The sequence below is a fragment of the Colletotrichum jinshuiense genome, chromosome 6 (assembly GCF_051148585.1).
Source record: "Colletotrichum jinshuiense chromosome 6, complete sequence".
In the NCBI taxonomy this organism is placed as follows: domain Eukaryota; kingdom Fungi; phylum Ascomycota; class Sordariomycetes; order Glomerellales; family Glomerellaceae; genus Colletotrichum; species Colletotrichum jinshuiense.
In genome coordinates this window covers 2927759-2949753 of record NC_139313.1, presented here as the reverse complement: position 1 = coordinate 2949753, position 21995 = coordinate 2927759, and the positions used below count along the sequence as shown (strand labels likewise).

Below are 21995 nucleotides of genomic sequence, written 5' to 3'. Positions count from 1 at the left end.
GACAGTGGGCATATAATCACTGGAAATCAAGAAGTCATCTTTGTATAGAACAGCGAGAAAATAGCGTATGTACTTGTTCATGTCGGCATTATATACCAAGCCTTTCATCTTGATCTGCTATGTGAAACTGAGCTACATACTACGATGTCGATGTGCTTTCCGTCAGCTCGTTGGCGCCTCCCGCCACGTCCAGTCCTTGCATTCGAAGTTGGCATAGCAGTAGAACTCGTTGCTCAAGCCTCTGTCGTGCGAGGGTTCATATGTGGCGGTCTTGACACCCAGGGCCTTGTACACCTTGGTCACCAGACTCTCCATCCTCTCGCCAGTGGAGATGATGACGCGACCCTTGGAGGCCGCGTCTGGCTTCATCATCCAACGGACCGTTAGGGCGGCTACGCCGACGGTCAGCAAAAAAGAAAAAGGACACTTTCTGTATCCTGTACAGTTTATTGTGGAGCACAGGTTCTCTTACTTTTGGTCTGGCAGTCGTCACTGAGGAACGGTGGGTCGCAGATGGCGCGGTCGACGGTGCCCTTGAGCTCGACTGGGTCACGTATGCTGTTAGTATTCACGCGATGAAATGGAACCGGGCTTGGCCTTTTTAAATGTGCTCTGGAGTGGCAGGATCTTTACCTGGGAGCTTGAAGGGATACTGGAAGTCGTAGAAAACGAATTCGGGGAAGACGTTGAACCGCGTGTCGTGCTCCAGTAGGACAACCTTTGGCCGTCCTTGGCTCGGGTCCCGTGCGTTCTACCATCGGTCAGTCATCACATACCGAATGACATAATGCAGACCTATTCATCTGGGAATCGTGCTTACCAGTAGGTTGCGTACAGCGACGAACACACTTGGCGTAGACACCACGGCGATGGTCGTACTTTCGTCGGCGCCCTCGAGAAGTTGCTCCGCATACAGCTTGGCCGTCTCATCCGAGTACTAATTTCACATTAACAACGTCAGTGAATCCCCGCAGGTTGCAGAGGTTGCAACATAAACAGCCTATCAGATCCGGAGGCTAGACCCCGTACCCAAAACTGCGACTTGTTCCAGTCCTCGGTAAAAGCTTCCATGGACAGCGGCACTTCTCCGGCCGCATCGGCCTCGGCCTGGGCCTTGAGTTTCTCAAATTTCTCCCTGCGAGAATCTTTTTCGGCGTTGAACTGGGCCAGCGCCGCGAGGGCATGCGAGGAGAGCGTACTGAGACAGGTTAGCTCCGTGTGTGGTGTTGCAGCTTGTGGAGATGCAAAAATTTGGAGCGTGAGGGGGAGACTTACAGAGGCTCATCGTCGCTGTCTGAGTTCGTCATGTTGGCAAAGAAAGATACCAGGTGTAGCCTGGCTCTCAGAGTAAAAGGAGTATAACTAAATGACCGTGTCAAGAAATGATGGGTTTGATCGGGTGAGAGAATTGTAGTGTAAGTTTAAGAGGAGTGTTATGGTCTGTGTCAAGGACCCAGTTTGAGCGCCAAACTCCAGATGAATCTCGACGAATCAGCTACATCATTGAATGGCAACCCTTTAACTAACTAACAGCAACACAACACAGCGCAACCTGTCTGTGATACACAAATCATATATGCTCGACGTGCATTCAAAACTGTACATGGATTCCTCGACTTTTGCAACTGTCTAGTTGACTTCTATTTACACTTTAAATGACTTGCTCGCCCAGAATCATTCCCCCCATACAAATGGAACCCAGGCTTACTGGTCATCGAGAACGTGCAAGTACTTGCGCTCCTCCTTCTTCTCCTTCTCCGTCGCCGGGGGCAGGTCGTAGAAGTTGGCGCTACGGAAACCTTGCTATAGGGTAGTCAGCATATGCCGTTGAAAATCCACAAAGTGCGAGCAGTCTTACCAGGTAGTGGTAGGTGAACTTGCTAATATCACCAGGCTCAATACCGAGATCCTTGAAGGTCTTGGCAGTTTCGTCAATCTCCTGGTCAATGAACTCACGCTCGACCTCGTCGGCAGACATGGTAGGCCACCAAAGGTACTTGTTCAAGAGACCGGCAACAGGCTTAAGAATCGACTTCGGGACGTTGATGTGGCGGCGCTTCTTGAAGATCTCGCGGTCGGCAAACTGAGCAATCTCGGCCATGGAGTATTCCTGGGGGCCGTAGAGCTCGTAAGTTTGGCCTGCCGTATTGTCGTCGTAGAGCATCAGCTCGAGAGCCTGACCGACGTCGATAGACTAATGGTATTAGAATCTATATAAAGCAATATCCACTATTAAAAACTTACGTGAACGGGCCTGAATCTCTCCTGCATGTTGTTTGCGGTGAAAAGGTTCATGACGCTGGCAAGCTTCAGGAGAAGGTTGTCCTCGAAGCCGAAAACCGGTGCCGGTCTCACGATGGTGGTCTCAGGGTAGATACTGCGGGCGACCTGCTCTCCGCGTGCCTGTAGAAAGGGTTAGTTGAAAGGCTGTTTGCGCAGCTATTTGTTCAGCTGACCTTAGTGCGGTAGAACTCGGAAGGAGAGTCCAAGTTGGCGTTGTAACTGGAGACATGGATAAAACGATCCACGTCGTACTTAGCCACAGCCTCGGCTATCCGCTCGGTTCCCTCCACATGGACGTCTTCCAAAGAGAAGTTCCTGGGTACGGTCTTAGCCATCATGTCGTCGTTTGTTACATCGCCTCGTAAACCTACTTGGTGGGGTAGTTGCGGCCGACCAGGTTGTAGACAACGTCTGAGTGCCTAACGCTCTCCTCAATCGACTGGGTGTTATGAAGGTCGTACTCCTATAGTCTTGCCTTTAGCCTCTACATGTCACAAAGCCTCAGTATAGGAGGGGGGAACCATACAATGAAGACCACACGTCCAAGATCACCGGCAACCTTCAGATGGCGTTTGGCCATCTCCTCGCGGAAGGGAATGACAACGGTACATCCTTGACGGGCTATTGAGAATGGTCAGAGTTGAGGCGACAAGTCCGCGAATAATTTGTTCGTACCGAGTCTGTTCACGATGTATCGTCCAACCTGGCCCGTTGCGCCAAAAACAGTCGCAGTGTGTCCTGTAAATCGTTCTTAGACAAGCTTCGTGATCGGTTGGGAGAGTTTATTCGTACCACCGAGGGAAGATCTGTATGTGATATCGAGTCAGAAACGCTCTCGAGAGACGCAATTGATCGGTATGCCTACCTTCCGCCCTGGGTTCGCAGGATGGGCTTGCCGGTGCGGGTAATGGCAATATCAGAGATGGGCTGCCTTCTCAGCACATTGTGCGCAACCTTTTGGGTTGACCGCACGGCGGTCGGAAAGGAGGCCATTGTCAAATATCGAGACGGCTGCAAGGAAGTGCGGTGGCCTCCCAATTGACTGGCAATTGAATGCTTCAATACAAGCCGAAAGCTCCAAAGTCGCGAGCTTGATCCAGAATCCCGGACGGAAGGTGAGCGGGTCACGTGGAAAGCACGGTCCAGTTTTGGTCATAGGATCGGAAAAACAACTATTGGTCACCGCATCCGAAAAGGCCCACCAGCAACTTCTAGGTCCGAATCGGTGATGAACTACGTACCTACCTTAGCTGACTGACCAGGCTGCAAGCTAGCCGCGTTATGTGCATCGCCCCTCCGGAGCTGCTTGCATTCATCAACACATCCACATAACTCGAGACGAACTTTACTGGCGCTACCAACGACGATAACCATTCCACTCGACTAGACTACTGCTTGCTCAGCTGTTACCTGATAACAGATCTGCGAGCAATCTATACGTACACGATTCTGTCGTTGTCCCGGGCACTCGAAGCTCCCCCACACACAACTCGAGCCTCAACCTCAACCTCCACCAATATGAACGTTGACGCAATCCCCGACTTCCTGGCGGAGCAGCGCGATGAAGCCCCTGAGGAGCTCCAGCATCTTGTTCTGGAGTTTGAGAACTACTGGGAGCGAAAACTGTGGCACCAGCTCACCGATGCCCTCGGCCAGTTCTTCAGCCACCCGGGCAGCAAGCCCCAGCGGCTGTCCTTCTACAAGGTCTTCATTCTCAAGTTTGCAGATAAGATCAACCAGCTCAAGCTTGTCGATCTGGCTCTGAAGGCCGCCACGGAATGCAAGGGTGAGGCATCGCTGCATGGGAAATATTTATAACTTGGGCGCTGACATGTGCCCCACAGATGACGAAGAGCGCCTGGCGTTCCTTCAGAGCGTCGCGAAGAAGGTGGACAATGAAAACTCACAAGACGCCCTTGTGTATGCTTCTGTTGCAGTGGCTAGAGTAAAGTTGGACCTGGAAGACATGGACGGCGCCCGCAAGGACCTTGATACAGCCGAGAGAATACTGGACAGATTCGATTCGGTCGAGACCATCGTCCACGCAGCGTTCTATGATGCGAATGCCAACTACTACCAGGTATGGTTTTTGCTGTCCCATTATCTTCCAGAGTTTCTGCTAACTTGGAGTTATTCCAGCGCAAGATGGACTTTGCAGCATACTACCGCAACGCTCTCCTATACCTCGCCTGCATCGACATCAACTCCCTCACACCCCAGGAGCGCCACAGACGAGCGCTCCACCTCAGCATTGCCGCGCTAGTCTCCGACACCATTTACAACTTCGGCGAGCTGCTTCTGCACCCCATCCTCGACGCTCTCAAGGGCACCCAGGACGAGTGGTTCCGTGATCTCCTCTTCGCCTTCAACCGCGGTGATCTCCAGGGTTTCGAGGCTCTCTCAGCTCGCATGCGGTCCAAGCCACTGCTCAATGAGAACGCCTCCCACCTGCGTCAGAAGATCTACCTCGCAGCCCTTACCGAGGCCGTCTTCCGCCGGCCGCCTCACGACCGTGCCATGTCCTTCACTGATATCGCACAGGAGACCAAGGTGCGCCCCAACGAGATAGAGCACCTGATCATGAAGGCCCTGAGCCTGGGGCTTCTGCGAGGAAATATTGACCAGGTGGACGAGGTCGCGCACATTACCTGGGTTCAGCCAAAGGTGCTCGACATGAAGCAGATTGCAAACATGCGCCAGCGGCTGCTTGACTGGGACTCGCAAGTGAACCAACTCGGAAACTGGATTGAAACTGCTGGTGGCGATGTGTGGGCTGCTTAAGGCACAGAACGGGAGGGGGGGAGGGGGTTATGGGCGGATAAAAATTACGTCTGTAATATTGGTCGAAGATGGCAGCGACCAGTGTACACCACTAGACTTAGAGAGAGGAGTTGAAGCCGGCCTTGATCTCGGGCCGAGATGACTTTGATGACAACGCCGTCGCCCCGTTGCGCGATATGATATTCCCATGTTTTACTGTTGCTCAATTGTTTTGATTTCATTTCCCAAACTCCTCCTAAATAATGCATGCAGAAACACAACTTGATCTGGCCATTATCCTCACTATGCTGCCTTCGATTTAGCTGCAGGCTGACCGAGTACGACAACGGATCCCATGAGCCACGCTGGCCACCATACGCCCCAGATAATGACTGGAGTGTACATTCCCCAGACATCCCAGCCAAAGGCCGCTTCCTTAAGAACCTCGCCGATGCTAACGTTGAAGTACGTTGAGACAGAGTATAGCGCCGCCGTCGGAGACGCGAGCTGGAGGAAGGCGGCACATGCCCAGCGGACGGCTGGGTGGCGCGGCCAAGGCTGCATGAAGGACAGTGGGCTAGCCATGACGCCGACAAGGAAGGCCAAAGAGAAGTTGAGAGTCGCCAGAGCGGAGAGGAACATGCCGAGCAAGAGGAGGGAAAATGATTTGATGAGCTGATATTGCTGAACAGTAGGGTTGTATGTGGAAGTCAACAGCGAAGAAATGAGGAACGGAAGAGCACAATTGCCGAGCGCAAAGGCTGTGTAAGCCCCTGAAAGCATCTACAAGACGAGGGTCAGCGCAACATCTTGTTGAATGAGGTATGAAGCTTACATTTGCGGGCATGTGGTTGAATATGTACAACGGCACCACGCCCAAGAATTGAGAGATGACCACGACACCCAGAGGCAAGAACAGATCCCGCTCAACTGCTGGCGCAGATGGCGTCTGTAACTCTGCCCCCGTCGCGGCACATTCGACAGACTCCTTGGAGGGAGCGGCCTCCGTCCCAGACTTGGCCAATGTGCTAGCCGTGGCCGACACCTGTTCCTGGTGACCGCTCTTCACCCATAGGGAAATGGCGGTAATAGTGAAGCTAGCTGCCAGTATCATAGCACTGGGGAGGTATGTGCCGATGCTGACAAACCTCTCTTTGTGCATGAGGAGATAGAAAAAGAAGCTCTGGTGGAGGTGCTCAAGAAGGTTGTTCAAGCTGCGAAAAGTTCCTTCAATCAAACGGCCCATGCCCATCTCGTCGTGCCAGCCTTCACCAAAAGGTTGCAGTGTAACTGCATCTACGTGGTAGGGAATGAAGCTGCTGTGCGGGCCAGAGGCGTGGCCGAGGCCCTGGTTCAGCATGCCGCGAAGCATGGTACGCAGCCGATCCTGATACTTGTCAGAGTGAGACCACATCTCCTGAATGGCAGTTCCCATGCCCATCTGCCCACCCGCGATGTTGACAACGGAGTTGATGAGATCGAGATTCGGAAGCTGGCCGTTGATGCCGTCGTAGATGATGTGGATAGATTCGAAGCGGTGCTCTTGCGGGTAGTCGATGGCGATGGCACCTTGCAAAGCACCGGATTTAAGGGGCAGAGAGTTCACGCGAGAGGAGTCGTGGGAGTCGTGATAGGCGTCCACCCAAGCTTGGGTCCCTGTTCTGCTATCCGGGGGAATGACCAGGATAATATCCTTGGACCAGAGTGACCACCGCTTGAAGTATCGGGCCAGGGTCAATGCCAATGGCACGCCGTTCTGGTTGAACTTGTCATCAACCGTCTTCCAGGCTGCGACGAGCACAATGGCTTCCGTCGCATCTCCGCGCGGGGCTTGGAGAATGGCGTAGATGTTCTCGCCCGTGTATACATCGCCGGCGGATTCGTAAGTGTAGTTCTGGCGGCCGACCTTCAAACCAACATTTTTGAGAATTCCCTCGAGCTTATCGTTGATCCTACATTGTCCCTCCATTAGCCCACGAGCCAGTAGCACGAAGAAAATGGGTGTGCCTACTCGTAGTTGGACCTGTCCTTAACGGAATCGACCTCATGCTTGTACGCCCGGAGAACGTTCTGGTCGCTTCCCCCGAAATAGGTGTGCACCTGGCCAGGAAGCAGCGCATTCTCGGATATATATGTTCGTCGGGAATAGTCGTTCAGCGGGAGGAGAAACAGCCATGCGATGCCGCCGAGGATGCAAGCCAAGGAAAGGTATGGTGGGAGTTTGAGGATGCGTGGATCGCGTCGCAACGAGAGAGCCGAAGCTAGGAGGACCAGGTCAGCATAGCTCGGCCGAAGGCTATCAGTAGAGGGTTTTCTCACATATTAGACGTGACATGACGAAGGCTATGCTACGGCAGCTCCAGACAACTGCACAATGGCACAATCAGGTCGACTTCTTTACGCGGTGACTTATTGGAAGGACAACCGTCATCTTCCAGGGGTGGTTAGTAGGGTACTTGAGAAGAGTGAGGGTCCAGATATTCATTTATCCGGGCGCGTCGCCTTACGTTCCTGACTTTAGCTCACCTCACCCGACCTGAAGGTCGTCATACTCAACCCTAGCTTCAGCAGGTATTACAGCGCCTTACAGGGAAACGTCCCCTTACAAATCAGAATATGATCCCCTAACGCCGCCCCCTGTCTACCCCCCTGTTTGTACTTCTGGTATTTAGACTCGTCCGAACTAATGCATGCTTCGACTGCTTACTTCATTGCCTATTGACACATAATAGATTCGGGGCTAGATGGTTATATGCCACTCGAGTCGTGCTAGTAGTATAATCTATGTATCATTGAGATCCGTTGAAAGGTCTGGGTTTCCGACCAGTTGTCTAGTCTAGCACCGCCAGCAGTCTTCATTAGAGCAGAAGTGTCTCTGGTGCATACTCCAACATAAACCACCTACATCAGGCACGACACAGTTAGGTAATATACAGTTGTAAACAAAGGGAATAAACTGCATGGCAACGTCAACCCTTCCTGTACAGATGCCACTTTTGTCCCCGGTAGAACTCCAAACGCCGATCGAGATGCAACCTAGCCACAGTAGGAAATGCGTCATATAGTGAGTACATGTTCAAAAACGAAGCCATCATGGTCCGAGCCTCTGCGTGCTGCCAACAAGGGCAATGGGCGCGCTGCCGCCACCAGCATGACTGTTCGAGGGCAAAAGACCGAATCGGCCGTAGGTCTTCTGGTCCACACTTACATAGTGAGGCAGACGACCCAACAGGTTCAACTTCGATTCGATCCAGCGCAAAGCTTTCTCAGGCGGACTCAAAAATTTAAGATAGCCGAGGCCGACTGGAGACTCAACATTAGCGAGATGTCAACCAACGAGAGGATGCAGAGCCATCGTACATAGATACCCCACCAAGACACCACAAAGATGACCAAGCAAACTTGTGCCAGGAACGAGAGCCGTAACGACCAAGATGAGAATCAGGGGGGTCGTCCACATAGGAATCGAGTACGTAACGATAGTCAGGTAGGGGTTCGTCTTGTAGGTACGAATTGCCTCCATGCCGAGAAGCAAGAAGACCCATATACTATGTCAACCCGACTTGTCAGTAACGCACGCGCCGGTTGTACCGCACGTAGAGTCCTCACCTGGCGCCCATAACCGGAACGTTGCTCTTGAAAAGGAACCGCTCGATCAAAACGTAAAGGACAGCCGGAATTGTAGTGAGAGCTGTGATATGTTAGCCAAAGCCCGCCATTGCGCAAGGCGGGAGTGGCGTACGGCCAATAAAGAGTGAAATGGAGGTAAGGGTACCGAATTCCGCCTCGAAGCGCTCCATCAGTGGTGCCAGGGCTAGCACGTTCAGGATCGCGTGAATAAAATTTTGGTGGATGAATGGGAACGTGTTCATTCGGTATGCTGGAGGCAGAAACAGTCAGAACACATGCCTGTAGAGGAGGGCAAACAACGAAGAAACTAACAAGATGTAAAGGACAGCTGGTCAGGGATCAACGCGCCCCATTTCCTCAGGTCCCAGACTGACTGGATGCCTGCAATCCACGCGGCTACAATGATGAACACGACAATTCGAGTGAAAAGCGGCAGCCGAAATATGTAGGACCGAGCCCGAAGGGTGCTGAAGGACGTAACGTTGGAAGCCATCGCGCCGCCGTCTCCGGGTCTCACGGGGTTTGACAGTAGCACGTTGGATCCGTTGTTGTGCAAGCCTCGATTGCCTTGATTCGAGGTCGAAGAGTATCCTGACGGTCGGTCCAGTGGTCGGAGTCAGGCAACGGAGGAAGCTAGGGTTGGACCAAGCAAGTTGCTGTGTTTGACGACAATTGGGAAATTGTAGACTGCCTGGAGCATGCCTACGGTCCACTCGGACCTCTTCGGATGATCGCCCAAAAATGCCAGATAGGATTCGATGTTAGAGTCCTTGCTTATCGCCACGTGATTTTCTGCTCTCGCATATGGGGTAATATCGGCGGTTAGTCAGCTACCTAGGCTAATGGTGGTTTTCAGCGTTGCAAGCAAGTGGAGTTCCCTTGGTTTTAGACACTAGGTAACATGCCTAGGTTTTTAAGTGCTTTAGGAAACAATCCGATTTCGTACATATATATGATTGATGAAGGCTGTGTGTAGTTGATCTTTTGAACTGTTCAAATTTGTACATACTAGGAAATCATTGGCCTACATGACATAAAAAACAAGGTCCCACAGGTATGATTGCCCGACCAAAACAAAGGGCATGACACGGCCGTAGACTTTAGTTATACCGACCGACACCCCAGAACATGCTATAAGTAAATAAAAAGTACGCCTACACCACCCACCCAATCACGTATCAACCCGACTTATCGCTAACGTAACACTCCCCGTTTATGACTTGCCAGCAGCGGACTTGGCCATGGTGTTCAGAGCGCTTCCGTTCTTGAACCACTCGATCTGGGGGGCGTTGAAGGTGTGCGACAGCTTGACCTCAAAGGACTTGCCATCCTTGGGGTGGACGACCATGGTCAAGGGCTTGCCAACCTCGAGCTCGGTGGCAAGGATGTCGACCTTGTCCTCGGGCTTGATCTTGTCGTAGTCGGCGGGGTCGGAGAAGGTAAGGGGAAGCATGCCCTGCTTCTTCAGGTTGGTCTCGTGGATACGAGCGAAGGAACGGGTGATGATGGCAAGGCCACCAAGGTGACGGGGCTCGAGAGCAGCGTGCTCGCGGGAAGAACCCTCGCCATAGTTCCAGTCACCAATGACGACCCACTTGATGCCCTTAGCCTTGTAGTCACGGGCAACGGCGGGGACGGCATCCCACTCGCCGGTGGTGAAGTTCTTGATCTTGTTGGCCTCGCCGTTGGCCTCGTTGATAGCACCAATCAACATGTTGTTGGAAATGTTGTCAAGGTGGCCACGGTACTTCAACCAGGGACCAGCCATGGAGATGTGGTCAGTGGTGGTCTTGCCCTGGGCCTTGATCAGGATGGGGATGTCCTTGACGTCCTTGCCGTCCCATGCCTCGAAGGGAGAGAGAATCTGGAGACGGTCGGAAGAGGGGGAAACCTGAACGTTGACGGAGCTGCGGTCGGCGGGAGGGGCCTGGTAAGTGTTCTGGCCCGGGTCGTATCCACGGACGGGGAGACCGTCGCCGCTGGGGGCCTTGAGCTTGAAGTCCTTGCCGTCCTTGTCCTTGAGGGTGTCGGTGAGGGGGTTGAAGTGCAGGCTGCCGGCAACAGTCATGGCGACGACCAAATCGGGGGAGGCGACGAAGGAGTGGGTGGCAGGGTTACCATCGTTACGTCCCGTGAAGTTACGGTTGTAGGAGGAGATGATAGAGTTAGGGGTGCCCTTCTTGACGTCCTGGCGATCCCACTGACCAATGCAGGGGCCGCAGGCGTTGGCAAGGACAATACCGCCGTACTCCTCGAAGGTCTGGAGCTGACCGTCACGCTCGATGGTGGCGCGGATCTGCTCGGAACCGGGGGTGATGGTGAAGATGGCCTTGGACTTGATGCCGTGGTCGAGAGCGTCACGGGCGATGGAGGCGGCACGGGACATGTCCTCGTAAGAGGAGTTGGTGCAGGAGCCGATCAAACCGACCTTGAGCTCCTCAGGCCAGTTGTTGGCCTTGACAGCCTCGCTGAACTTGGAGATGGGAGTGGCCAGATCGGGAGTGAAGGGACCGTTGATGTGGGGCTCAAGCTCAGAAAGGTTGATCTCGATGAGCTGGTCGTACTCGGCGCCCTCGTCCTCGCGGAGCTCCTTGGCGTAGGTGCGAGCAAAGTCACCAATATCCTTACGCTTGGTAGCGGCGAGGTAGTCGTGCATGCGGTTGTTGAAGGGGAACAGGGAGGTGGTGGCACCAATCTCAGCACCCATGTTGCAGATGGTACCCATACCAGTGGCAGAGATACCATCGACACCCGGACCGTGGTACTCAACAATCGCGCCAGTGCCACCCTTGACCGTCAGAATACCAGCAACCTTCAGGATAATGTCTATAGAATGTTAGTATGAACAAAATGCAGCAAGATCATTCTCGGAGCAAGCAACATACCCTTGGGAGTAACCCAGCCAGACATCTCACCAGTGAGCTTCACACCGATCACCTTGGGGGCCTTGAGCTCCCAAGGGAGGTTGGCCATAACATCAACAGCGTCAGCACCACCGACACCAATGGCACACATGCCGAGACCACCAGCGTTGGGAGTGTGGGAGTCAGTTCCGATCAGGAGACCACCGGGGAAAGCGTAGTTCTCGAGAACAATCTGGTGGATAATACCAGAGCCGGGCTTCCAGAAACCGATGTTGTACTTGGCGCAAGCAGAGGCCAGGAAGTCGTAGACCTCCTTGTTGATACCGACAGCACGAGCAAGATCCTTCTCACCACCAATCTGAGCCTCGATCAAGTGATCGCAGTGGACAGTGGTGGGGTTTGCGACGGAAGGCATGCCGGCAGACATGAACTGAAGAATAGCCATCTGGGCGGTGGCATCCTGGCAAGCAACGCGGTCAGGGCGCAGCTTCAGGTAGGACACACCACGCTCAATCTCTTGCTCATGGGGGTTGTCGAGATGGGAGTAGAGAATCTTCTCGGCGTAGGTGAGGGGCCGGTTGAGACGCGAGCGCACAATGGCAAGGTTCTCGGACATCTTCTTGTAGTTGATGAAGTTGCTCTCCTCGTGAATGTTTTGTCTGACCTGTTCCCGACGAGTCAGTGACTTGGCCCATCATGAAAGAACACGTAAACGAGCGCGATGAAGCTACTGGAGTACAAATACGCTACGGCAGAGCAGTTTGTAAGGAAGGATATCATCTTACCTTCCTGTCCAGGGGCGAGTCAGAGACGGTAGCCATCCGGCGCAGTCCCAGGCTGGCACTGGCGGCGGTGCGGCTCCGGGCAACAGAGCCCAGGAGCTGTCGTGAGGCCAACATGGTTGGTGTTGACAAGCCGAGCAGTTATTACACTGTTCAATTGAGATAGAGTGGAGAGTGTCAGAGCTGTGATGAAGCTCAGGACGGGTATCTCAAGTGCCCTGGCCTTTGTAAGGGACTTTGTGTGAGGATGAAGAGAAGGAAAAGAATATTAAGAGGAAGAAAACAAGAAGGTGGAGAGGATTTTCGGCGAAGACGAGAAGTAGTAGAAGAAAGGCGGCAAAGCAACCAGTCTCCAGATGGGGGTGGCAGTAAAAGCTCGCACCTTCCGCCCTCGCCCTCACCTTCACCTGGCACACCCAGCCAGACTATGGGGGGGAGGGCTACCGCGGTGCGTGCTCGGCTCAAATTGGGCTTTGGCTGCGTGGTTGCCGCGCTCCTGTGTGGACTGTGGAGAGGGACAGGGTCAGGCAAAGTGGGCTTTTCGGCTATGACGAAGGCGACAGCGGGCCAACGGACGAATCAGCGATAATGGATTATTTTCACTCAGCAGCAAAAAGCAGCAAGGAGACTGGAGTGGGGCTTCTTCACCTTTGGTGCGGATTCATCTGCGACGGTACGTACCGGTGGCACCGAGGATAAGGCACCTTGCACTGCTTGCACCGCAACTGCTGCATGCTTGTCGCAGTCCCAGCCTGAGGTACCTTATTCCTCCTAAACAGCAGCGACTGACCTTGTCATCTTCCGGAATCCTGAAGTACGTTCCACGACACCCATGCCTTCTGCCAGTCACCCTTTGCAATGCATTTGTCTTCTGTGTCTGGACCCGGTGGCTACCGTGGCTTGTCCTCTTGTTCATTCCCATCGCCGCTTCCTTCGACCCCTCTTGCCTGGATGCTTGCCCGCTGAGCCGCGCTGCTCCTCATACACAGTTCCATCTCCATCCGATTTCTCAATTGAGGGTAGCACGGATATGTCCCCTCAAAATCAATCCACCGGGCTTGTTTTCCCCAGGCAACTGTGCTTGGTCTGGGTCAACCTTGAGGTGGCTGGCCAGGTATCTTGAATTATAATATGGAGTAAGCCTAGGTACCTCGGGCAGCCGTATGTACATGTACTTACCAACAAGCAACCTACCTACCAGTACAATGGCAGCAGCGAATTGTGGGAGGGCGAAACCAACGTCACTGATAAACATTCCATGCCATATTTCCTGCCGCATGCCGTCACCCTCTGCTCGTTATGGCGCACTACCTCAAAACTTGGCCTCTCTGGAATGAAGAAGTGTGTCCCGTTCATCCGTAGATCAAATCGTCCATTTGCCTCGTGCCTTTGCTGTCTTGCACAAATCCCCCAAATTGACAGCATGATAGACATATGCCGCACCGTCCGACCGCCCGTCCGTCCGTCCACATGAAGACGGCTGGCTGGTCAAGGAAAAGAGAACAGACTGGACTCTTCGTCTCAGCTTCGGTCTCCACCCGAAAACCAGGCTAATCCCCATGAAGGAGGGTCGCTCCTCTCCATGGACCCCGGGACCACCGCTGCTAATGCAGCTGCAACTGCATCGTTCATGTCGCATCCACATGTGAAGAGTTGTACCTTGGCTGGTACCCGACCACGCCGGCCACCGCCTGTCCGGCCTTTACTTACTGCGACAAGCTCAAGGCATCTCGACATCCACCGCGACGCGGGTTCTTCCCCACGCAGCCGGAGGGACAACATCCATCGCATACGGCCGGTACAGATCAAGGTCGTGATCGGGCAATCATTAACTATGCTACACAGCGCTCGGAGGAAAAGACGGGGTTTCGGCCGCCATTGCAGGCAGATGCAATGGCCTTGCCTCATGGTTCACCATCGTAGCCATTGAATGCAAACCCCAGAGTCATGTCCCGGGGCTATGACCGCGGGGAGGCACACGACATGATATTCTGCGGCATTGTGCCTCAAAGCTGCCGTCCAGCCGGCTCAATTCCTGACGATTTCCGCTGCAAAATGAGGAAAGGCGCCTTTGGTAGGTACATTATCAAGTCGAGTCACTTCCCTTGTCCAAGGCAGCCGGGAAGAGACGGCCAACCACGCGCTTTGGAACTGTTTCACTGACCCCACGATCCAACCCCCAGCCACAGCTTTTGCTCCGTCAAGTACATAAAAAAGTCCCGCAAAAGGCAAAATAAAATAAGAACAATAAAACCCATTTGCTGTCCTTCGTAAGTCGAGGCGTGTGGTCCCTCGTGTTAGTGTCGTGTCGTCGGAAATGTCACCGGAAACAGTCAAGGGAGATTGTGCAGATGCCTACCCTGCACTAACGTGCGCTACTTTGCTTCTGCACCCAGCGTAACGTCCAATCATCAGGGGCAATTACAATATCAACCTATTTTTTCTGGTCTGGAGACGTAGATTTTTTTTCACTCAAGCCTGCAGGACCGGGGCAGGAGGGGGGAGGAGGGACTCCTCCTGGAGGAGAACCTGGGACGAGCCTCCTCTTTGCGGACCTTGGACCCCTGTTCGTTGGTGCTCCCGTCCGTGGTAGTGGAGCTCCAATTGCCTCGGAAAGCCTTCGGTCGCAAGTTCGAAAGCTCGCAGTTCCGGACTTGCCCTCGGCCACACGAGGAGTTATGATAGGAGATATCATACAACCTCCGAGACAATAGCCGAGCCCGTCGCTTATTATCTTCACGATGCTGATTGCTCTGTTACAAAAAGAGGCCCCAGCCGACGACACTGTCGCCGCAACCACGGCCATCTTCCGGTATGGCGACTCTTGCTGCGTCTTTGCTCCGGCCACCCCCCGTATAAACAACGGTTGCAAATTTCCGGTTGGCTAGAAGCCATTTGATGCTATCGTAGCAGTATTCACAACCACCGTTGCCACCATTTGCTCTCTTTCTCATCAGAGCATCTGACCGAGCAAGCGCTCACTCAGTCTGGCCTTCGGTCTGCGGTTCTTCTCCAGGTTCGCGTCCCGTGATTCTCATCTGCATGCCTGTAAACACCGTGTGATATTTGATTGCACTGTCTATATCTCACTGTCCCCCAATCGAGATTCCAAACTTTTTAGTGGGTCCGTTCTCATGGAAGCACTGGAATTCGTCCTTCCTGAGCGGTGAAGGAGCTTTTTTGCGGTCACCATCAAAATTCTGCCCCGCCATCGCCATCTCGAGGCATACTTCGAGGATTCTGCCACCAACTGCCCGTCGAACACAACACATCGATCTACACCTACTCAAACAACATCCGCCCAGCAATTACATCTCTTAAGCAGGCAAGATGGGTGTCGGAAACAAGCGGACCTTGACCAAGACGCGGAACAAGACGAGGTAGGTCTACCGGAAACTGGCGACAAACCCGAACGCCATCATTCTAACGCCAAAGGAACAGGGACGTCGACCAAATCAAGGCCGATATGCGGTCACCGAAGCACCTGCGCCAATTCAAGGAGACCAGAGCGATCGAGGATCTCCCCGGCCTGGGCCTGCATTATTGTGTGGAATGCGCCAAGTGGTTCGAGACCGAGGTCAGCCTCGTTGGCCACTGGAAGGGAAAGCCCCATAAGCGCAGGTTGGTCTTCTATATACGATAACAGCGACTTTTGGTTGCTAGTTTTATAATACGCCATACTGACACCCCTTCAGAGTCAAGCAGCTCAAGGAGGAACCTTACACCCAGAAGGATGCCGAGGCTGCTGTCGGTCTCCGTACGGATAACAAAGGTTCCAGTAAGGACGCCCATGAGAGGGCTTTCGATCAGGAGATCGAGATGGAGACTTGAGTCCTGTTTTCCTGCCCACTAGTCTACCGTGGCTCGAGAGTAGACACTAGATGATACCCTTTCACGACGACATAATGAACTGGTCCTTAAATCATCCTTTTGACCCTGCCAACCAAGGAGGCTTGCAACCCACCCCTCGAGGTCCGAGTGCAGGGAAACTTGCAGTTTTCCTTAAAGGACTACAGCAGCGGGAGCCCTTGGATGATGCTCACCGAATACCGCGACCTCGGGGCCTGACCAGTCCACTGCCCCTGCCCCGTTGTGTTTCGGCGCCTCCGCGGCCTCCTCCGCGGCCCCGCGTTGCTGTGCCGCGGGTGGACGGAGCCGGCATGCGAGAGCCCCTGGTACCGGATGTCTTGTATTTTGGGGTGGGCTTGGAGGAGGCGGGCGGGTTGTCGATGAAAGAGACATCGGTAGTCCTGCTGGTGGTTAGAACGATGTTCTCTCAAATATTAGAAGACGGGAACAGGAGAATTACATAAAAGTCGTCTCGCCTTCATTCTCGGGAGCGGGCCTCTCTGGTGCACGAGGAATTCCTGCCAATCTCCACGTTAGATTCTTCAACGGACAGTGAACGTGTGTTGCGTGAAAACCATACCTGTTCCTGCATTTACATCTGATTCTTCTTGTTGTTTTGCACGTCGAAAGGACTCTGCAATAGGACCCTTGAACCAGTGTCAACTCGAATGAAGGCAATAGTCTTCGGCTTGTTTTTCTTTTACATACTTCCTGGAAATCTACACAAAAAGCGTTCATATTGAGGCCGTAGAGAAAGCTTGCGAACGACTCGCTGAACCGGGCCAGACTCTCGTGCATCAGCTGGAAGTGCATCATATTTGCCTCGAGGTCGGCCATGGCGTCTGAGAGCTCCGCGAAGGCCGGCTCGAAGGTATTCAGGGGAAATGGTTCGCCTCCATGTACACTATCTCTAGCTGACTCTCGAAAAGACGATCGTGACGAGGGGCGCAGCGGGGTCGTGGGGCGCATCGGGGTCGTAGGACGCGAATTGCGCGTGTGCGAAGTCGATCGCTTTACGCTGAAGTCGTAGGCTTCGGACATGGCGGCGGCGCAATACAAATACTCGGATAATGGAGAATGATACAGAGCATTCAAATGACTCCCGTAGTGACCTGAACTAAAGGAAGCTTTCCGTGCGTCTTGAGGTGTCAGGATAGTCGCGGTCGGCAGTAACGGATCGAGCAGTGGTTATTGTCTGGTGGAAATCAACAGTAAGTCAACATCAACAAACGACCTCACTGGCCATAGGTAGTCGATCGAGCGCACGGCTGTCATTATTTTTGGCGGGGTCCCAATGGCTGTCCCCGCACTCTGCTCCAAAAGAAAGGCTGTAGGATGCCTGAGGCTGGATGCTGCAGCTGAGTAACTTCATCTTAAATGCCCTGGAAGCTGCCTCCCCAGAGTTACCAAAACTGCAGCTCAGCACGTGTTGCCAGGGGGCAGGCGCTGTGCAAGTCGCCCTGTTGTCCCTAAAGCTCCTCCCCGGTAGACAGCTAGTCATCAGGCGGGATGACGCAAAACTGGGCTCTTGGGGCTTCTCCAGGTGCTTGTACTTTAGCGTATGTTGTGTCCCTTATCGGCCGTTCGCTTATTGAGGTCGCGTGGCCTTTGATTACCAGTGATACTGCACCTGCTGATTTGCGTTGGTTGGTTTTCAAAGGTGCCAGTGGGCTGTGGGATTCGAATACGACGTATTGCGCTCGTTTCCGGGTCCTCCTAGCCTTTGTGGAAAGACAGCCGTCGACTTTCACTGCAAAATTACACTCATCCCGCCCTCCCCCTCGTCCATCTCGCCCCCTCCAATTGACGTCCCCTCACGGCATCCCACCACCAACGACATTTCCAGCTGATCGCAAAGCTGCGTTTACTCCGAGTTACCTTACTGTGCCTTAGCTACCTCTCCCTTGGCTACCCACAACTGACACCCAACAATTGCTCAAAAGTTGTAACGTCCCCGGAACGCTCGGAAATTGAGCCGCAACCTCAGCGCGCCGAGTATCCTCTCAAGCGCTCGATCCTCGCGACGGCGTCGTCGTCCTCGGCCGTCTAAGCCTCCCTCCCCTCCCTTCCCCCCGTCGCACCCGTAATCCCGTCCATACATCCCAACTCCGTCTGTGGCGATTCTCTCAACAACCCGAACCTCCAGCCTCAACCGACGGTCTCGTTGCTACTTTCAACCCAAGCCCACTCCAACTTCAGCATTAATTATTCTGTGTCTGAGCTAGCATTCCTTGGTCACTGCCAGCCATCCCACAGCGTCCAATATTGATATTTTAGTCCGCGTAAGTAGCCTCGCCCCAGCTTCCAACCCCTCTGTATATAGTCAGCCCGTCGTTACCTAAACCGCCAGCGCGAGGCATCTTTCCCGCCATACGCGCTCCGCTTGCTTGGTCAATTTCACTTTGCGCCCACCTTTATTTCCCTCGCCAATCCGCCGTCTTTTGCCAACACGGTACAAATTGGGATTGCCCTGCTGACACTTTTAAGATCCCCGTGTCAGCACCACCAAAATAGCCAGGGTAGTTACTGACGTCGTCGACTGATGCCGGTCAGTTTGAAACCACAAACTTCGGCTCTGCGTCGCATTTTCACATTCCCACAAAGGTACCTCCTAGCAGACTCCAGTAATCGCCTTACACCATTGCCATTGAATTCACAATTTGGACCGCGAACCCTGGTCAAACCCAGTGTCGGGAGACTCAACTGCGCCTCCACGTCGTCAAACTACAGACGATTCCACTCATTTGGATCAGAACAGTCACCGGACCCCTCCAACTCTAGGGCCCCGCGTGTCTTACTTCAATCTCGAATCGACATCGTCGCTCTCTCCGTAGCCATCCTCTTTGTGTGCCTTGGATTCGGTCTGCAGTACCAGCGCTCCGATCCCAAGCACCTTGCTGAGACCGAGACTCAAGCATCAGAAACATATTCATCAGGCGCCATGGCATCGGGTTTACCCCCCGGCAGACCGGGAAATCTCACCCCGGAACAAGAAGAGAAGTTGCGCAAGCTATGGAACCTCGTTTTATCCCTTGGAGAAGATGTCAGCAACACGACAGCGGACAGCGCATCTGCCAGCATAGCTCCGAGCGAGACATCGACTGCCGGGAAGAGCGAGAAGCCCAAGAAGAAGCGCGTCTCACTCTTCAGTCGCAAGGACAAGAAGGAGGCCGGGCCAGCAAGCTCATCGACTTCTGTTCAAATCAAAGAGGGCGATGACGACAAGTATGGTCAGACCAAGCAGTTCCAGGAAGCTTTGGCCAACCAAAGCCCTGATGCCCTACGCGCCACGATATGGGCCATGGTTAAACATGATCACCCGGATGCCTTGGCGCTGCGTTTTCTCAGAGCACGGAAATGGGATGTCGAAAAGGCATTCGTTATGATGATCTCCACGATGAGCTGGAGATTGGCTGAGATGAAAGTTGACGAGGAAATCATGAGAACCGGCGAGGCCGGCGCACTGGAGGCCTCGAAAAGCTCGGATGCAAGCATAAAGAAGTTGGGAGAAGATTTCATGGCACAATCCCGTTCCGGCAAGACCTTTATTCACGGTATCGACAAGGCAGGACGACCGATCTGCCAGGTTAGGGTTCGGATGCACAGACAGGGAGATCAATGTGAGGAGAGTCTCGAAAAGTATACTGTTTTCTTAATCGAAACGGCACGCATGGTTTTGGCTCCGCCCGTGGATACTGCAGTAGGTTTTACCCGGGCTGTCGGTTCTGCTTACGCTAACAGGCTGTAGACCATCGTATTTGACATGACCGGCTTCTCCATGGCGAATATGGTAAGTGTTCCTGGTGCAACACGGGCTGGTAACAAACTTTTTGACCATCATCTTAGGATTATACCCCAGTCAAGTTCATGATCAAGTGCTTTGAGGCGAACTACCCGGAATCACTTGGTGCCGTCTTGGTGCACCGAGCCCCGTGGGTCTTCCAAGGTTTGTTATCATTCACCGAAGCTGGCACAGAAACAAGCACAACTAACAGGGTGCAGGTATCTGGAAGATTATCAAAGGATGGCTGGACCCAGTGGTGGCCAGCAAAGTCCACTTCACCAACAACGTTAAGGAAATGTCCGAGTTCATTGAGCCAAGCCATATTCTCAAGGAACTTGATGGCCAGGAGGATTGGGACTACAAGTACGTTGAGCCTGTTGCCGGAGAGAACGACAAGATGAAAGATACGGCGACACGGGATTCTCTGCTGTCGGGCAGGGAGGATCTCATCCACGAGTATGAAGAGGCCACCCTGCTTTGGATCAAGGAAGCTGGAACGGACAAGGAGCCAGCTATCAAGGCACAGCGCGAGGAGCTTGCCCACAAGTTGAGAGATGACTACTGGAAACTGGACCCTTACGTCCGCGCCAAGTGCGTCCTGGACCGAACCGGCGTCATCAAGGAGGGCGGAAAGATCGACATGTATCCGAAGGAAGTCCCCGCTCAAGTCACTAACGGCACACCCATTGTCGATACCTCGGCCGACGATGTAGACTAGAATCCGGTACAACCGGTATTAGAATGATGGCTGGGGTATACACGTAGTTTATGAGGATGAATTTGAGTCACAAAGACCCTGGTGAGGTTAAACTATGGGGTCAGATGTCCCTGTTGCCGAGTTGAAAGCGGGGTTATCGAATATACCATAATTGTCTCTATTTACATCTTGGACTTGATCTCCTCAAATAGAGCCTTGAGCTTATCCATATCGGTCTGCTGCTGAGGCCAGCCGACGCCAAGACCCTCAGTCTCATTCGGCTTGGGAATCTGAAGTAGACATTAGCATGGGGGCATGGAGTATCGTAGAGGGGAGCTACCATATGGAAATGAACCTATGAAATATTAGCAACTAAAGATAAAGAATAAGGGTCCAGCCAGGGGAGGGTATGCTTACGTGGTCGACCACCTGGTGGGCGATACGGCCATTGTTCTGGAGGATGTTGTAATCCGTAGCGCCAGTCGCGGCAACAAGCTTCTTCACAACGGGCTAATGGCACAAGTCAGGAAGCAGCATGAGGCTGAGGTGTTTAGAGCAAAACCTACAAGGATCTCACTGAGGTGTTCATCAGGAATATCAGACAGCTTGGCGCCGTGGTGCTTGGGGATGACGAGCTGCGGGGGGATGATGTAAGTCGACCGTAAATACGCACGGGTTTATGAACGGTTTGGAAGGAGACTGCTTACAGCATGGCCGCGGCTGAGAGGGTTGATGTCGAGGAACGCAAAAGTCTTGTCGCTCTCAAAAAGCTTGAATGAAGGGATCTCGCCTGTGAATGGGTCAGTTGGAGGGAAAACGAATGATCGCGGGGGTACAGAGATGTCTGGGGATCATATTCGGAAACGAACCCTTGATGATTTTGCAGAAGATGCACGAGGCCAAGCTGGAAGTCATAATTGCTAGCTTCAATTTTTCAGTCTAGGGAGGTTCCGTATGAGTGGGAGTAAAATTGTCGCTGAATTGGACCAGAGAAAAGCAAGTTGATCAGTTGTGTAAGAGAAGGATTCGTGAGATGCGGAGGGCAACGTAGTGAGGCGGGGATACGGAAGCTGAGGAGCTTGTGTGGGTCCGCCAGGTCATTAGGGTAGGCTGGTACTTAAGGGACAAAACAGTGACAACGTTTCGGAGTGGGACCTCCTATCGAACTCACCTCTTGCCTTTTACCAGATGTGACCGTTGGATGGCCCAACAGACTCCATTCCACCAATCTTTGGCACAACCTCATCTGGAGCTTCCAGGTTCGAATTTTACATTTTGCACATTTTTGCACCGTAACAGGAATTGCCTATGTCAGGCGATAGCTTCTATGTGTTTTTAGATGTGTT

The 21995-nt window shown here is 53.2% G+C and overlaps 10 protein-coding genes across 10 annotated transcripts; 3 read left to right on the top strand and 7 right to left on the bottom strand.

Moving 5' to 3' along the window:
* Window positions 1-162: 162 nt before the first annotated feature.
* On the bottom strand, window positions 163-1307 carry EsH8_VI_000744 (protein-lysine N-methyltransferase; the record flags this gene model as incomplete). Its single annotated transcript, XM_083271997.1, has 6 exons — window positions 163-392; window positions 473-544; window positions 634-751; window positions 821-937; window positions 1030-1198; window positions 1276-1307. 6 exons carry the CDS (start codon window positions 1305-1307, stop codon window positions 163-165), a joined length of 738 nt encoding a protein of 245 aa, XP_083127171.1.
* A 397-nt stretch (window positions 1308-1704) lies between these two features.
* On the bottom strand, window positions 1705-3276 carry EsH8_VI_000743 (complex I NDUFA9 subunit family protein; the record flags this gene model as incomplete). Its single annotated transcript, XM_083271996.1, has 9 exons — window positions 1705-1803; window positions 1859-2194; window positions 2245-2403; window positions 2457-2598; window positions 2655-2746; window positions 2810-2904; window positions 2959-3021; window positions 3076-3089; window positions 3149-3276. 9 exons carry the CDS (start codon window positions 3274-3276, stop codon window positions 1705-1707), a joined length of 1128 nt encoding a protein of 375 aa, XP_083127170.1.
* A 525-nt stretch (window positions 3277-3801) lies between these two features.
* On the top strand, window positions 3802-5064 carry EsH8_VI_000742 (proteasome regulatory particle lid subunit RPN9; the record flags this gene model as incomplete). The annotated part of the gene is made up of 3 exons (XM_083271995.1): window positions 3802-4069; window positions 4128-4363; window positions 4423-5064. 3 exons carry the CDS (start codon window positions 3802-3804, stop codon window positions 5062-5064), a joined length of 1146 nt encoding a protein of 381 aa, XP_083127169.1.
* A 282-nt stretch (window positions 5065-5346) lies between these two features.
* Window positions 5347-7378, bottom strand: EsH8_VI_000741 (GPI-anchor transamidase subunit GAA1; the record flags this gene model as incomplete). Its single annotated transcript, XM_083271994.1, has 4 exons — window positions 5347-5826; window positions 5879-6995; window positions 7055-7304; window positions 7363-7378. 4 exons carry the CDS (start codon window positions 7376-7378, stop codon window positions 5347-5349), a joined length of 1863 nt encoding a protein of 620 aa, XP_083127168.1.
* A 756-nt stretch (window positions 7379-8134) lies between these two features.
* EsH8_VI_000740 (putative rhomboid protease RBD2) lies at window positions 8135-9166 on the bottom strand (the record flags this gene model as incomplete). The annotated part of the gene is made up of 5 exons (XM_083271993.1): window positions 8135-8346; window positions 8404-8591; window positions 8653-8734; window positions 8786-8923; window positions 8986-9166. 5 exons carry the CDS (start codon window positions 9164-9166, stop codon window positions 8135-8137), a joined length of 801 nt encoding a protein of 266 aa, XP_083127167.1.
* A 720-nt stretch (window positions 9167-9886) lies between these two features.
* Window positions 9887-12436, bottom strand: EsH8_VI_000739 (aconitate hydratase ACO1; the record flags this gene model as incomplete). The annotated part of the gene is made up of 3 exons (XM_083271992.1): window positions 9887-11499; window positions 11559-12201; window positions 12323-12436. The coding sequence occupies 3 exons, from the start codon at window positions 12434-12436 to the stop codon at window positions 9887-9889; spliced, it is 2370 nt and encodes a 789-aa protein (XP_083127166.1).
* Window positions 12437-15649: 3213 nt separating this feature from the next.
* EsH8_VI_000738 (uncharacterized protein) lies at window positions 15650-16150 on the top strand (the record flags this gene model as incomplete). Its single annotated transcript, XM_083271991.1, has 3 exons — window positions 15650-15699; window positions 15761-15940; window positions 16015-16150. 3 exons carry the CDS (start codon window positions 15650-15652, stop codon window positions 16148-16150), a joined length of 366 nt encoding a protein of 121 aa, XP_083127165.1.
* A 208-nt stretch (window positions 16151-16358) lies between these two features.
* On the bottom strand, window positions 16359-17209 carry EsH8_VI_000737 (DASH complex subunit Dam1-domain-containing protein; the record flags this gene model as incomplete). Its single annotated transcript, XM_083271990.1, has 4 exons — window positions 16359-16569; window positions 16629-16686; window positions 16749-16815; window positions 16877-17209. 4 exons carry the CDS (start codon window positions 17207-17209, stop codon window positions 16359-16361), a joined length of 669 nt encoding a protein of 222 aa, XP_083127164.1.
* Window positions 17210-18710: 1501 nt separating this feature from the next.
* Window positions 18711-20670, top strand: EsH8_VI_000736 (CRAL-TRIO domain-containing protein; the record flags this gene model as incomplete). Its single annotated transcript, XM_083271989.1, has 4 exons — window positions 18711-19868; window positions 19917-19958; window positions 20015-20114; window positions 20171-20670. 4 exons carry the CDS (start codon window positions 18711-18713, stop codon window positions 20668-20670), a joined length of 1800 nt encoding a protein of 599 aa, XP_083127163.1.
* Window positions 20671-20831: 161 nt separating this feature from the next.
* EsH8_VI_000735 (adenosine 5'-monophosphoramidase) lies at window positions 20832-21564 on the bottom strand (the record flags this gene model as incomplete). The annotated part of the gene is made up of 6 exons (XM_083271988.1): window positions 20832-20939; window positions 20990-21004; window positions 21067-21159; window positions 21216-21284; window positions 21357-21439; window positions 21519-21564. 6 exons carry the CDS (start codon window positions 21562-21564, stop codon window positions 20832-20834), a joined length of 414 nt encoding a protein of 137 aa, XP_083127162.1.
* Between the last annotated feature and the right edge of the window lie 431 nt (window positions 21565-21995).